Here is a 13,658-nt window from a genome sequence, read left to right on the forward strand (position 1 = left end):
ACACGCAGCTAAAATAAACAGTATTACAAATGCACATTTCCATGCATGCAATTATTGTTAGGCAAGGAGAATTCCGAATTTCAATAATTAATTTCAACAAAACGTATACTCTTGAAAGTGTGAAATTATTTCAAGTCCCAATTCTTTCCCAGGAATGTTGTTACTTCGATGGTTGGAGCTCGTGCCATTTGCGAAGTCAGCGGTCGGATATGACGCTGGCCAAAGTTTGCAGCACATACGTGGGATGTTTCAACGGAAGAGCCACATGAGCTGGGGATGTTTATATTGGCGACGATCCATAAACACTCTTTCTGTGGGTCACCACACAACAGCTAACACATAAATTAGTCCATTGAGTTAGGAGATATTTCCTCCCCACTTTGGATGATGAGGACCGTCTCACTGGGGGTTTCTTGGCTCCCGGTCACAGACCTGCCACTCAAAGCCAGGCTGGCCAGCTGTTCACAGCCTTGCTGCAGGGACACTGGTGACAGATTAAAATCAGGAGTGGAGTCACAAACGGATTGGGACTGCGGCCGGACCTCTGCTGCTCGGATTCGGGCTGGGAAGCAATTCCACATTTTGCGGAGCCGCCCACCTCTGCCAGTCACCGCCAGCAGGGAGGAGGCAAGCAGCAAGTCTATTAAAGTGCGATGACACGGTCAAACTGGCGAGTTGGAGAGTTAATTGCATTTGAATATATGTAAGCTGGTCTTAAAAAAAAACCCAGTTTATTTAGCGTAACTGAACGCTTCATGTTAACGAGAGATTTCAATCTTTGTCTCTAAGTAAGTTGATGTCGTTTTGAAAAGTTGGGCGGTGTATTAGTTACTTATTGTATTTACAAGGGATATTTTGGGGGGATGGGGGGTTCATGACTAGGTACTTATGATTTAGTTTTTAAAATAAAAGTAACCTTTAATTGGAATTGGATCTGCGGGTTTGCCTTTTTCCCAAAATTGAAAAAGGAGACTCGCTATATGTTGTTTTGTGGAAACAAGAAGTCCTTGGAAAACGTCATTCCTTCCTGTTTGTGGGTTCAAGACTGAAGATTATTCGTGGGCTTTAAAGTCTGCAAAGCATGTAGTGCATTTAATGAGCACTATCAACTTGTTATCACACTGATTAATATAGATGATTTTTCCTCTTTAAATGCAGTGACATATCTCGCTACTGATGCTTGAAGTTTGTTCATGTCCGCGGCATTGAATTATATGTAAATCTAAACCAAACTCATTTTTATAGGTGTTTTTAGAATTTGTGATGTGAATTGAAAGCTGATTGTTTTAAAAGCGAGGGTTTCTGCCTTGTGTAGTCACTTATGATAAAAGACTGGTATGTGTTGGAAGCAAAACTTAGTTGCTACATGTTGATGCAATATTTGGTCTGGAGTGCATCAATATATAGAATTTGTAAATGCTATTATAATTCTGTTATCTAGTGGCATTTTAAGTACACCTATATAAGTTTTCTTGATTTATGGCTATGACATTTTTCTATGTTAAAGGTGTATAAATGCAAGTTGTTTTAGCTTATTCAACCTTGCCGTGAAAAGTCATTGATTTTCGTTCTTTGGAACAATTCCAGTCTGCCCCATAGACGGTCTACACTTTAATACAGAAAACTTCTATTTTGTTGCTTTGGTGAATTGGAATGTAACTATTTTTAAATGTCTGTCTTTTTATTAGGTTGTCTAGCTTTTAACAGATACACTTAAAAATCTGAAATAGAATAAATGTTGGAAATATGCAGCCAGTCAGTCTGCATCAGTGGATAAAAGATGGGTCACGGTTAGGGGTTCAAGCAGAGCCATTTTTTTCAGAATTGAAAACCGAAAGGTGAACCTGCATTTTTAATGCACAAGGAGTGAGCAAAATACTTGCTCCAAGCACCGGGAGAAAGTTGAGTGATGTGTAAGCTGCTAAAAAGAAAAGCAGAAGATTACTATATGATATAAAAGATCATCTGTCAGGCAATTGAAGGAAGCATTAAATAAAGAGTGTGCAAAGACTAGGAGAGACTCACTGAAAGAAAATGAGGAAAATGGTGGATTGAAAGAAACACAAAGGATGTGAGTTGTCCCAATGCTCTGTCCGAGCATCAACGGGAGAATCCTGGAAACCCGAGAAAAATAGCTAAATGGTTATGCTGAAGTTGGTCTGAAATGAAAGTAGAAAATACTGGCAAATACCAAGTTTGTCAGCTCTTGCTCCTACAGAACCATCCTGTTATGTCTGCAATGCACTTATGAATGACTCCACGAGGCAATGTGTTGTACCCAAACTGTAGTGACCTTGGTCCTTTATTTGTAACTCCAGAGTGAGGCACAACCATGGTGGGCAGCCTTTTATACTGGGCCCTGCACACCTATGCAGGTAGTCCTCAGGTCTCCCACTGCAGTGCCCTCTGGTGGACAGCCCCTGCCACAGAGACAAGAAACCCCAGTCTCCACCAGTTGCATCCTCTAGTGGTGCCAGCATAGTATATACACAGTGTAACCCTTCTTGATAGTAGATCTGGTAACAAGTCTCCATCTTATGCAGCTATACAGTGACTGCACAGAGAGTATATCTATGGTCTGCATATATAACACACCCCACATCATCCACACCTTCTGCTGTAAAGAAAGTGGAGGATATACCCAAGACCTGAAATTGCTAAAGTTGGCATTCTGGATAGAGGGCTGTAGGCTCCTCAAGAGAAAGATATGATACTGTTCCTGAAATTTATATTGAAATTGGATGGGACAATGTAGAAGAGCCAAAGATAAAGGTCAGAGTGCAAGTTAAAGTGGCTCACCACAGGAACAGATCTGCAGACAGAGCGGAGGTGTTCATTAAAGCAATCATCTAATTGGAATTTACTCTCTCTCCAATACACAGGCCAAGCATTGAGCAATACCCAATGCTTTTAGATCGGAGGAGTTAGAGACATATTTTCATGGAAGAGATTTTGGGGGCCCTGGACAATGGTGCAGGGCAAGTGATACATCTGGAAGTTAAGGTGTTGGAGCATAAACACGGTTATTATGAAGGGAATGATCCCTCTGGAAAGTGGAGGGAAGGGGAAGAAGTTCTTGCGGTGGGATCATGTTATAGGTGGCAGAAATGGTAGGGGATGGTCTGGTAAATGTGAAAATGGATGAAACAAATTTGCTTTGGTTTCTGTATCCTCTAGTCAAATGTATGCTTATTGCTGAAATGTAAAATTGGTTAATATTTGTAGAAAATAAGACATAAAACTTGATTATTGAATGCACTGCGAATCTTGTAAAATACTACTACTAATATGTATAAAATAGAATTTGCAGATTTATGTCCATCAGAATATTTGACTAACGTAGTATTGCAATGGGTGTGCAGTTTGGCCTTGCTATAATCTAAAGTAAATTTTGCTTTTAATGAAAATGGATGCATTTGCTGTTTGTTTAAAGGTGAATCTGTTTGGAAACAATTAGAATGTGTTTATTAGCTTGAGATGACTAGTGCAATTCTCACACTTTTTTTTAAATCAAAATAAATATCCTTCTCGTGTGTTAGTCTAGAGCTATTGCAGTTTTAAATGCTTGTGAGGATTCCTTTCTGATCCTTTTAATCTTTGTTTATTTAAGTCAATGCTTTTGACTTATTAAAATGTAAATGGTGTATTCCAGATGCTAAGAAGTATAAATGGATTTCCTGGAGAGGCAGAGTGTGTAAGATTCTCTTCTGGTCCTGTATATTTCTATGATCCTACTAGCTCCTCAGGTAATTTGGTGGATAAATGGTGTGTGTGCGTGCATGTGTGTCACACACAGTCTAGGCAGATCCTAGGCATCTTCAAGAGAAAATTTAAAATATATTTGAGTCAACAAATTGAGTTTGTGACTGAAATGTCAAACTGATTATTTGATATTTGTGACTATGCATCTGTCCAGACTGGAGAAAAACAATAAAAGTAGAGATGCAAATCCGTGTTCTGGGAGCACTAATTTCACGAGATATTTACTGATCAGGAAACCATTCAACTTGTCTTCATGGATGTTTGAATTAAGAAGTGGAATCTAGTGCTAAATTCTGTGGCTATCTGAATTCCTTTCATGGGGAGTCTCTTCAGCTGTTGGAGGGATGAACAAACCTTCATTTGGCTGATTCTAACTCTAAAGGGGCAAAGTGTGTTAAAAAGACAAGCCTGAAGGCTCTGTGCCTCAATGCAAGGAGTATTCGTAATAAAGAGGATGAATTAACTGCGCAGGCAGCAAGTAACAAATATGATATAATTGGCATCACGGAGACATGGCTTCAGGGTGACCAAGGCAGGGAACTCATCGTCCAGGGGTATTCAACATTCGGTAAGGAGAGACAAAAAGGAAAAGGAGGTGGGGTGGCGTTGCTGGTTAAAGAGGAAATTAACGCAATAGTAAGGAAGGACATTAGCTTGGATGATGTGGAATCGGTATGGGTGAAGCTACAGAATACCAAAGGGCAGAAAATGCTAGTGGGAGTTGTGCACAGACCACCAAACAGTGGTAGTGAGGTTGGTGACAGCATCAAACAAGAAATAAGGGATGTGTGCAATGAAGGTACAGTAGTTATCATGGGTGACGTTAATCTACATATTGATTGGGCTAACCAAACTGGTAGCAATGCGGTGGAGGAGGATTTCCTGGAGCGTATTAGGGATGGTTTTCTAGACCAATATGTCGAGGAACCAACTAGAGGGCTGGCCATTCTAGACTAGGTGATGTGTAATGAGAAGGCACTAATTAGCAATCTTGTGTGAGGCCCCTTGGGGAAGCGTGACCATAATATGGTAGAGTTCCTTTTATTAAGATGGAGAGTGACAGTTAATTCAGAGACTAGGGTCCTGAACTTAAGGAAAGGTAACTTCAATGGTATGAGACGTGAATTGGCTAGAATAGACTGGCAGATGATACTTAAAGGGTTGACAGTGGATAGGCAATGGCAAACATTTAAAGATCACATGGATAAACTTCAACAATTGTACATCCTTGTCTGGAGTAAAAATAAAACTGGGAAAGTGGCTCAACCGTGGCTAACAAGGGAAATTAAGGATAATGTTAAATTAAGGATAATGTTAAATCCAAGGAAGTGGCATATAAATTAGCCAGAAAAAGCAGCAAACCTGAGGACTTGGAGAAATTTACAATTCATCAGAGGCGGTCAAAGGGTTTAATTAGGAGGGGGGAAAATAGAGTATGAGAGGAAGCTTGCTGGGAACATAAAAACTGACTGCAAAAGCTTTTTGTAGATATGTGAAGAGACAAAGATTAGTGAAGACAAACATAGGTCCCTTGCAGTCAGATTCAGATGAATTTATAATGGGGATCAAAGAAATGGCAGACCAGTTGAACAAATACTTTTGTTCTGTCTTCATGAAGGAAGACACAAATAACCTTCTGGAAATTCTAGGGGACCGAGGGTCTAGTGAGAAGGAGGAACTGAAGGAAATCCTTATTAGACGGGAAATTGTGTTAGGGAAATTGATGGGATTGAAGGCCGATAAATTCCCAGGACCTGATAGTCTGCAACCCAGAGTACTTAAGGAAGTGGCCCTAGAAATAGTGGATGCATTGGTGATCATTTTCCAACAGTCTATCGACTCTGGATCAGTTCCTATGGACTGGAGGGTAGCTAATGTAACACTTTTTTTAAAAAAGGAGGGAGAGAGAAAATGAGTAATTATAGACTGGTTAGCCTGACATCAGCAGTAGTGGGAAAAATGTTGGAATCAATTATTAAAGATGAAATGTCACCGCTTTCCAAATGCGCTGCTAAGATCGGTCCAAGTCAGCATGGATTTATGAAAGAGAAATCATGCTCAACAAATCTTCTGGAATTTTTTGAGGATGTAACTAGTAGAGTGGACAAGGGAGAACCAGTGGATGTGGTGCATTTGGACTTTCAAAAGGCTTTTGACTAGGTCCCGCACAAGAGATTAGTGTGCAAAGTTAAATCACATGGTATTGGGGGTAATGTACTGACGTGGATAGAGAACTGGTTGGCAGACAGGAAGCAGAGAGTCGCGATCAACGGGTCCTTTTCAGAATGGCAGGCAGTGCCCAGTGGGGTGCCGCAGAGCTCCGTGCTGGGACCCCAGCTATTTACAATATACATTAATGATTTAGATGAAGGAATTGAGTGTAATATCTCCAAGTTTGCAGATGACACTAATCTAGGTAGTGGTGTGAGCTGTGAGGAGGATGCCAAGAGGCTGCAGGGTGACTTGGACAAGTTAGGTGAGTGGGCAAACTCATGGCAGCTGCAGTATAATGTGGATAAATGTGAGGATATCTACTTTGGTGGCAAAAACACCAAGGCAGAACATTATCTGAATAGTGGCCGATTAGGAAAAGGGGAGGTGCAACGAGACCTGGGTGTCATGGTACATCAGACATTGAAAGTTGGCATGCAGGTACAGCAGGCGGTGAAGAAGACAAATGGTATGTTGGCCTTCATAGCTAGGGGATTTGAGTTTAGGAGCAGGGAGGTCTTGCTGCAGTTGTACAAGACCTTGGAGAGGCCTCACCTGGAATATTGTGTTCAGTTTTGGTATCCTAATCTGAGGAAGGACATTCTTGCTATTGAGGGGGTGCAGCAAAGGTTCACCAGACTGATTCCTGGGATGGCAGGACTGACATATGAGGAGAGACTGGATCGACTGGGCTTGTATTCACTGGAGTTTAGAAGGATGAGTGGGGATCTCATAGAAACACAAAATTCTGACGGGACTGGACAGGTTAGATGCAGGAAGAATGTTCCTGATGTTTGGGAAGTCCAGAACTAGGGGACATAGTCTAAGGATAAGAGGTAAGCCATTTAGGACTGAGATGAGGAGAAACTTCTTCACTCAGAGAGTTGTTCACCTGTGGAATTCCCTACCGCAGAGAGTTGTTGATGCCAGTTCATTGGATATATTCAAGAGGGAGTTAGATATGGCCCTTACGGCTAAAGGGGTCAAGGGCTATGGAGAGAAAGCAGGAAAGGGGTACTAAGGTGAACAATCAGCCATGATATTGAATGATGGTGCAGGCTCGAAGGGCCGAATGACCTACTCCTGCATCTATTTTTCTATTTTTCTATGTTTCTATCCAGTGCTAAATTTAACTAGAAATGCAATTTTTAGCACAAAAGGCAGAATAGCAGTGATTCTTTTTTTGCTAAAACACCCTGGCTTCATGGCCATCCCTACTGAAATCCATTTTCCTCTCCAATACGCCTGCAAAAAGCCCCACAGATCCCAGAGACGCAGGTGATTTCGGAAGCATTCCTGGGATCATCTGGGCAGCTCCTCCAATCAGAAAGGATTCTTAATATGCTTATGGGGATTCCATTTCGGAATCCCCAGATAGTTAAATAATTTATACAACTGGAATAAAAATAAATATTCCCATTTTCAAATTTAATTGAGTCCCTTCAATAAAAATAAGTTTCAAATTTGAATCTGCGGCAAAATTTACAAACTAATTTTTAATATTTGTGCATGATTATTTAAAATAATTAAGATTATATTAACCCTTACACACGCGCATCATCATCATCATAGGCAGTCCCTCGAAACGAGGATGACTTGCTTCCATGCCAAAAAAGGATGAGTTCACAGGTGTTTCAATGAAGGACCTAATATTCCAGATCCTGAACTACATCCTGAAGATGTCTCTGCATGGATTTTTTTTAACGTTGGGTGACCGTTGCACACTAGCCACCACACGGGCTTGACAGAGCTAGGTCTTGGTCCAGTGGCAAGGGTTAACCAAGACGACTGGAAACTTGCTCTGCTGCACGGACCTAGTACACGCACACATCACAGTGTGAGCTGGGCCCTCGCCTCTTCTGGCCCCCAACTCACGCCTCTCCTGGATCCCGATCATGTCCCTCTACAATCTCTCGCCATTCCTCCCCACCCCCAACCCCTCGACCTCGCTGCTGTATCTGCCCACGCTCCAATCACCGACCTGGACCTTGATGAGGTCCCTCTTCGTTGCCGTCGCCCTCCTGCCTCTGCCTGCTTTTACCAGGTGTAAGGGTTTTGTGGTCATTTGCTGGGCAGTAGTTGGGCAAATAGCCCAACTCTGCTAGTGAGAATTTTTGGGTCAATGAAGATGATCTGTTGAGCCAAACGTTGACTGATTGCAAGTTCTGGGTTTTACACCATCGTCTGTGAGAATGCAAAATCTGGGCCATTAGTGGTTGAAAATTCTCAGTTTTTTTTTTGGATGATGCCGCTGAGGGACATCATGTAGGTGAAAAATAGGAGGGACTAAGGATAGATCCTTGGAGGACACCTGAGATAACGGTGCGGGAGTGGGAAGAGAAGCCATTTAAAGTGATTCTCTCACTACATTAGATAGAAAAGAATTGAACCGGGCGAGTGCAGTCCCATCCAGCTGGACGATGGTGGAGAGCCATTGGAGGACGATGGTGTGATCAACAGTGTCAAAGGCTGCTGACATTTTGAGGAAGGATAGCTTGCCTTTGTCAGTCACATAGGTGACTTTGAAAGCTGTATCAGTACTGTGCCAGGGGTGCAAACTTGATTGCAGAGATTCAAACATGGAGTTCCAGGAAAGATGGGCATGGATTTGGGAAGCGACCACATGTTCAAGGACTTTGGAAAAGAAAAGGAGGTTGAAGATAGAGCAGTAGTTTGCAAGGACTGAGTGGTCAAGGGTTGTTTTTGAGGAGAGGGATGTGACCACAGATTTGAAGTTGGGGGGGCGGGGGCAGTACATGAGGGAGATTTAAATGTGTTATGTGTTTTAGTAATTTTCTTTGGTAAATATGAAATGCATCAAATATAAAAATACTTCAGTTAAGATCAACTTGGTGACTAATATGGATAAATACCTGTGTAAATCTTGGTTGGGATTAAAAAATTTTCATTTCATCTAAGGATGAAAATATAAATTGAAAACTAGACCATTTCTATCTGTTAATTGCATTTTGTGTTGGAATTCAATATAAAATCAGCTGGTTTGTTAGCTGAATTTTGCATTAAAATAATTTCTCATTTAAGTCAAATAATGAACAAAAAAGAAATACTTAATTGGTGAAGTGTCAAAGTCAAGATGGAAAGGCTCTATTAATGGAATTTGTTGGCATTATGTTGTGCCCAACTTGCTTTTGTGTCCACTAAGAGCAGAGTGCAATGATTTTAATTTTAATTGTCATTAGTAACTTTTAAACATTTTCACAACCTTGTTTTGTTCTGCTGACATTAGGAGCTAACTGAGTGGAGCTACAGGGTTTAACAGTGCACACGAGCTGTAATGATTGTGGCCTTTATTGCTAGAACACCTGGACTTAATGACTGTACTTGGTGAAATTGATACCCTTCTCCAACCAAACTTCTTTAAATCAACTTCCCTGATATCCTAAATATGATTTGTTGTGTTCCCTTTTTAAAATATTCAAAATAAATGAGTAATCTTCACAAAGAATTGATGATTTTTCCATTAAATCTGCTGCTGAATAAAATTGCAACTTCATCATCTTGGTGCCCTTTTTATAAAGAAAGATAGTGGAACAATCCCTCCCTTTCCCACAGCACCTTCCTGTGCAAGTGCAAGAGATGCAACACATGTGCTTTTACCTCCTCCCTTCACATTGTCCAGGGCCCCAAACACTCCTTCCAGTTGAAAGTGATTTACTTGTACTTGTTGCAGTTTAATATACTGTATTTTGCTGCTCACAATGCGATCTCCTCTACATGGGGCAATCAAATGCAGATTAGGTGACCGTTTTACGCAACACTGTGACCTTGAGCTTCTGGTTGCCTGTCACTTTAATTCTCCGCTCCACTTCCACTCTGATCTCTCAGCCTCTTGCACTGTTACAACAAAGCTCAATGTAAGTTCAAGAAACAGCACCTCATCTTTACAATCTTCTGGACTCAACATCAAGTTCAACACCTTCAGCCCCGATTTTTTTTTTAACATGGCAGCTGTTGATTCTGCAATTCCCATTTCCACCTCTTCTAGACCCATCTTTTGTTCCTTTTACTTGTCCAATCAGCATTTCATTTTGCTTTTACCATCAACCCTTTTGTCATTTAATCACTCCTGCCTTCCACCCTATCACAGACCTTCCCTTTTGTTCTTTTCTCCAATCCCTCCCTCCCACCCCCCCATACTTACTTTAAAATCTCTACCTTTTATCTGTAACATCTCTACCACCTTCCAGTTCTGATGAAGGGTCATTGAGCTGAAACATTAACTCTGTTTTTCTCTCCACAGATGCTACCTGACCCGTTGAGTATTTCCAGCATTTTCTGTTTTTTATTTTTTTTATTTCAGATTTCCAGCATCTGCAGTACTTTGCTTTTGCGTGAATGTTTATTACACTGCCACTTCTCTTCTAAGAATGTCCACCATGAAGTTCTGCTCTTCTCTCCAATAGGATTTCCATTTGCCTCTTTTACCTTCATCTTCACTGCTGTCTGTTTCCCCTCTCGTGTTTGATAAGGTATCTACCAAAACTCAGTTTCACAGTCAGGATTACAGATATCACCAAGATATTCAGCTTTCTTGGAACCACTGCTCTCGCTGCATCCTGAGATCCATACTCAATGCCATGCACTGCCACGTGCACACTCTCAACCTTGGCAGCACCAACTCACTCCATCTCAAAGCTGTCTCGGTCCGCAGTTCCATTTTATACTTCGCTTCACCCGGCACTTTAACAAAAAACCTTTTTTTACTTTTCAGGTGTCAAGGATCATAAGCTTAGACAACTCTTGGATACCAATGCCCCTCCAGAATCTTTTTCCTCTGACCCCATCCCTTCTTTCAATCTCACTCCCTGCCATGTTTTCACCATCCCCTTTGACCTTCCCCCTCTTTGACCCCAAACGATCAGTCCTCTGCAAAGGCCTGAGCTCTTTTTCCATCTTCTTCATCTCCGTGCCTATTTCTTTGGCCAGGCGTCTTCCTCTTGCACAGCGGACCCTTTCTCTCGTTTTCAGAATTCTCGTTCTATTTGGACCCCTTCCTCTGACCTTGCTCTCTACATCTTTTGTGAACTGCTGGTGTGACCTCGGCCATCTCAATTTCTCTGCTCCTCTCACTCATTCCAGCCTACGTCCCTCTGAACTTGCAGCACTCAGATCCAATTCCAACATTGTCATTAAACCAGCTGACCAGGATGGCGCTTTTGTTGTTTGACGAACTGACCTCTACCTTGCAGAGGCTGAATGCCAACTTTCTGTTACCTTCTCCTGGACCATGACCCTGCTACTGAACATCAAGCCATCGTTTCCAAGACTGTGACTGATCACCTCTCCTCTGGAGATCTTCCCTCCATGGCCACTACCCTCATAGTTCCCCAACCCCACACAGCCTGCTTCTACCTCCTTCCCAAGATCCACAAACTGGACTGTCCTGGTAGACACATCGTTTCAACCTGATCTTGCCTATTTTCTATTTTCTTCCTATCTCAACACTTTTTTTTTTTTTTCTCCCTTTGTCCAGTCTCTTCCCACCTACATCTGTGATTCTTCCGACGGCCTCTGCCACTTTAACCGTTTCCAGTTTCCTGGCCCTAACTGTGACCTTTTCACTCTGGATGTCCAATCCCTCTACACCTCCATTCTTCCACCAGGACAGCCTGAGTCCGCTCCGCCCCTTCCTTGAACAGAGGCCAAGACAGCCCCCATCCACCACCACCCTCTTCTGCCTGGCTGAACTTGTTCTCGCATTGAACAACTTCTCCTTGACTCCACTCACTTCCTCTAAATTAAAGGTGTTGCTTTGGGAACCCGCATGGGTCCTAGCCAGGCCTGTCTTTTCTTGGGATATGTGGAATATTCTTTGTTCTGAGTCCCTCCTTCACCTCTTTTTCCATCATAGGCAGTCAATGTGAGTTCTTTGGTGGCTGAACAGTCCAATATGAGAGCCACAGACCATGACATTCGTCAGGGGGACGAACGGTGGGACTGATTTGCCGCATGCTCCTTCCGCTTCCTGCACCTAACCACTTCACGCTCGCGGCGTTGAGATTCGAAGAGCTCAACGCCGTCCCAGATGCACTTTCTCCACCTAGGGCGGTCTTCGGCCAGGGACTCACAGGTGTCAGTGGTGATGTCGCACTTTAGCAAGGAGGCTTTGAGGGTGTCCTTGTAACATTTCCGCTGCCCACCTTTGGCTCATTTGCCGTGAAGGAGCTCCGCATAAAGCAATTGCTTAGGGAGTCTCGTGTCTGGCATGCGAACTATGTGGCCTGCCCAGTGAAGCTGATCGAGGGTGGTCAGTGTTTCTTTTTCCAGTACATTGATGACTGTACCAGTGCCGTTTCCTGCACTCGCCCTGAACGAGAAAATTTCACTAACTTTGCTTCCAATTTCCACCCCTCCCTCACCTTCCCATGATCCATCTCTGACTCCTTCCCTTCCTCAACTTCTCTGTCTCCATTTCTGGGGATAGGCTATTGACACACATCCACTATAAGCCCACTGACTCCCACAGCTACTTGGACTACACTTCCTCCCAACCTGCTTCCTGTAAGGAGTCTATTCCATTCTCCCAGTTTCTCGGTCTCCGTCGCATCTGCTCTGACTATACCACCTTCTGTGCTACTGCTTCCGATATGTCTTCCTTTTTCCTCAACTGAGTATTCCCCTCTACTGTGGTTGACATGACCCTCAACCGTGTCTGTTCTATTTCCCGCACTTCTGCACTTGCCCCTTTTTCCCTCCCTCCCAGAACCATGATCGAGTTCCCCTTGTCCTCACCTTTCACCACACCACCCTCCACCGTCAACGGATCATTCTCCGCCATTGCCGTCACCTCGAGCGTGATCCCACCATCAAACACACCTTCCCCTCCTCCTTCCCTTTCAGCATTCCAAAGGGACACTCCCTCCGCAACACCCTGATCCACTCCTCAATCACCCCCTCCCCTTCCCACGGCACCTTCCCATGTAAGCTCAGGAGATGCAACACCTGCACTTTTACCTCCTCCCTTCCCATTATCCAGGGCCCCAAACACAGGGGACCTCATAGAAACGTTTAAAATTCTGACGGGGTTCGACAGGTTAGATGCAGGAAGAATGTTCCCAATGTTGGGGAAGTCCAGAACCAGGGGACACAGTCTAAGGATAAGGGGGAAGCCATTTAGGACCGAGATGAGGAGGAATTTCTTCACCCAGAGAGTGGTGAACCTGTGGAATTCTCTACCACAGAAAGTTGTTGAGGCCAATTCACTAAATATATTCAAAAAGGAGTTAGATGAAGTCCTTACTACTAGGGGAATCAAGGGGTATGGTGAGAAAGCAGGAATGGGGTACTGAAGTTGCATGTTCAGCCATGAACTCATTGAATGGCGGTGCAGGCTAGAAGGGCCGAATGGCCTACTCCTGCACCTATTTTCTATGTTTCTATGTTTCTAACATTCCTTCCAGGTGAAACAGCAATTTACTTGTACTTGCAATTTAGTGTACAGGGTACTATATTTGCTGCTCATGATGCGGTCTCCTCTACATTAGGGAGACCAAACGTAGATTGGGTGACCACCTTATGGAACATCTCCATTCAGTCCATAAGCATGACCCCTAGCTTCGAATCACCTGTCACTTTAATTCTCTGCTTCACTCCCACTCTGACCTCTCCATCCTCTGCCTCTTGCACTGTTCCAACAACATAAGCTAGAGGGACAGCACCTCATC

General features: G+C 43.1%; 1 protein-coding gene across 3 annotated transcripts in view; it reads left to right on the forward strand.

Moving 5' to 3' along the window:
• Positions 1-619: 619 nt before the first annotated feature.
• The window catches only part of serpine2 (serpin peptidase inhibitor, clade E (nexin, plasminogen activator inhibitor type 1), member 2), a 35,206-nt gene continuing 22,167 nt past the window's right edge, over positions 620-13,658 (forward strand). The window contains exons 1-2 of one of the 3 annotated variants that reach the window (XM_070883588.1): positions 620-788; positions 3,653-3,746. In XM_070883588.1, coding sequence (XP_070739689.1) covers positions 3,726-3,746 — 21 coding nt within the window. In that variant the 5' untranslated portion in view covers positions 620-788; positions 3,653-3,725. The remainder of the gene's footprint in view (positions 789-3,652; positions 3,747-13,658) is intronic. The other 2 variants (XM_070883589.1, XM_070883590.1) reach the window with 2 other exon arrangements.

The sequence above is a fragment of the Pristiophorus japonicus genome, chromosome 6 (assembly GCF_044704955.1).
Source record: "Pristiophorus japonicus isolate sPriJap1 chromosome 6, sPriJap1.hap1, whole genome shotgun sequence".
NCBI lineage: Eukaryota > Metazoa > Chordata > Chondrichthyes > Pristiophoridae > Pristiophorus > Pristiophorus japonicus.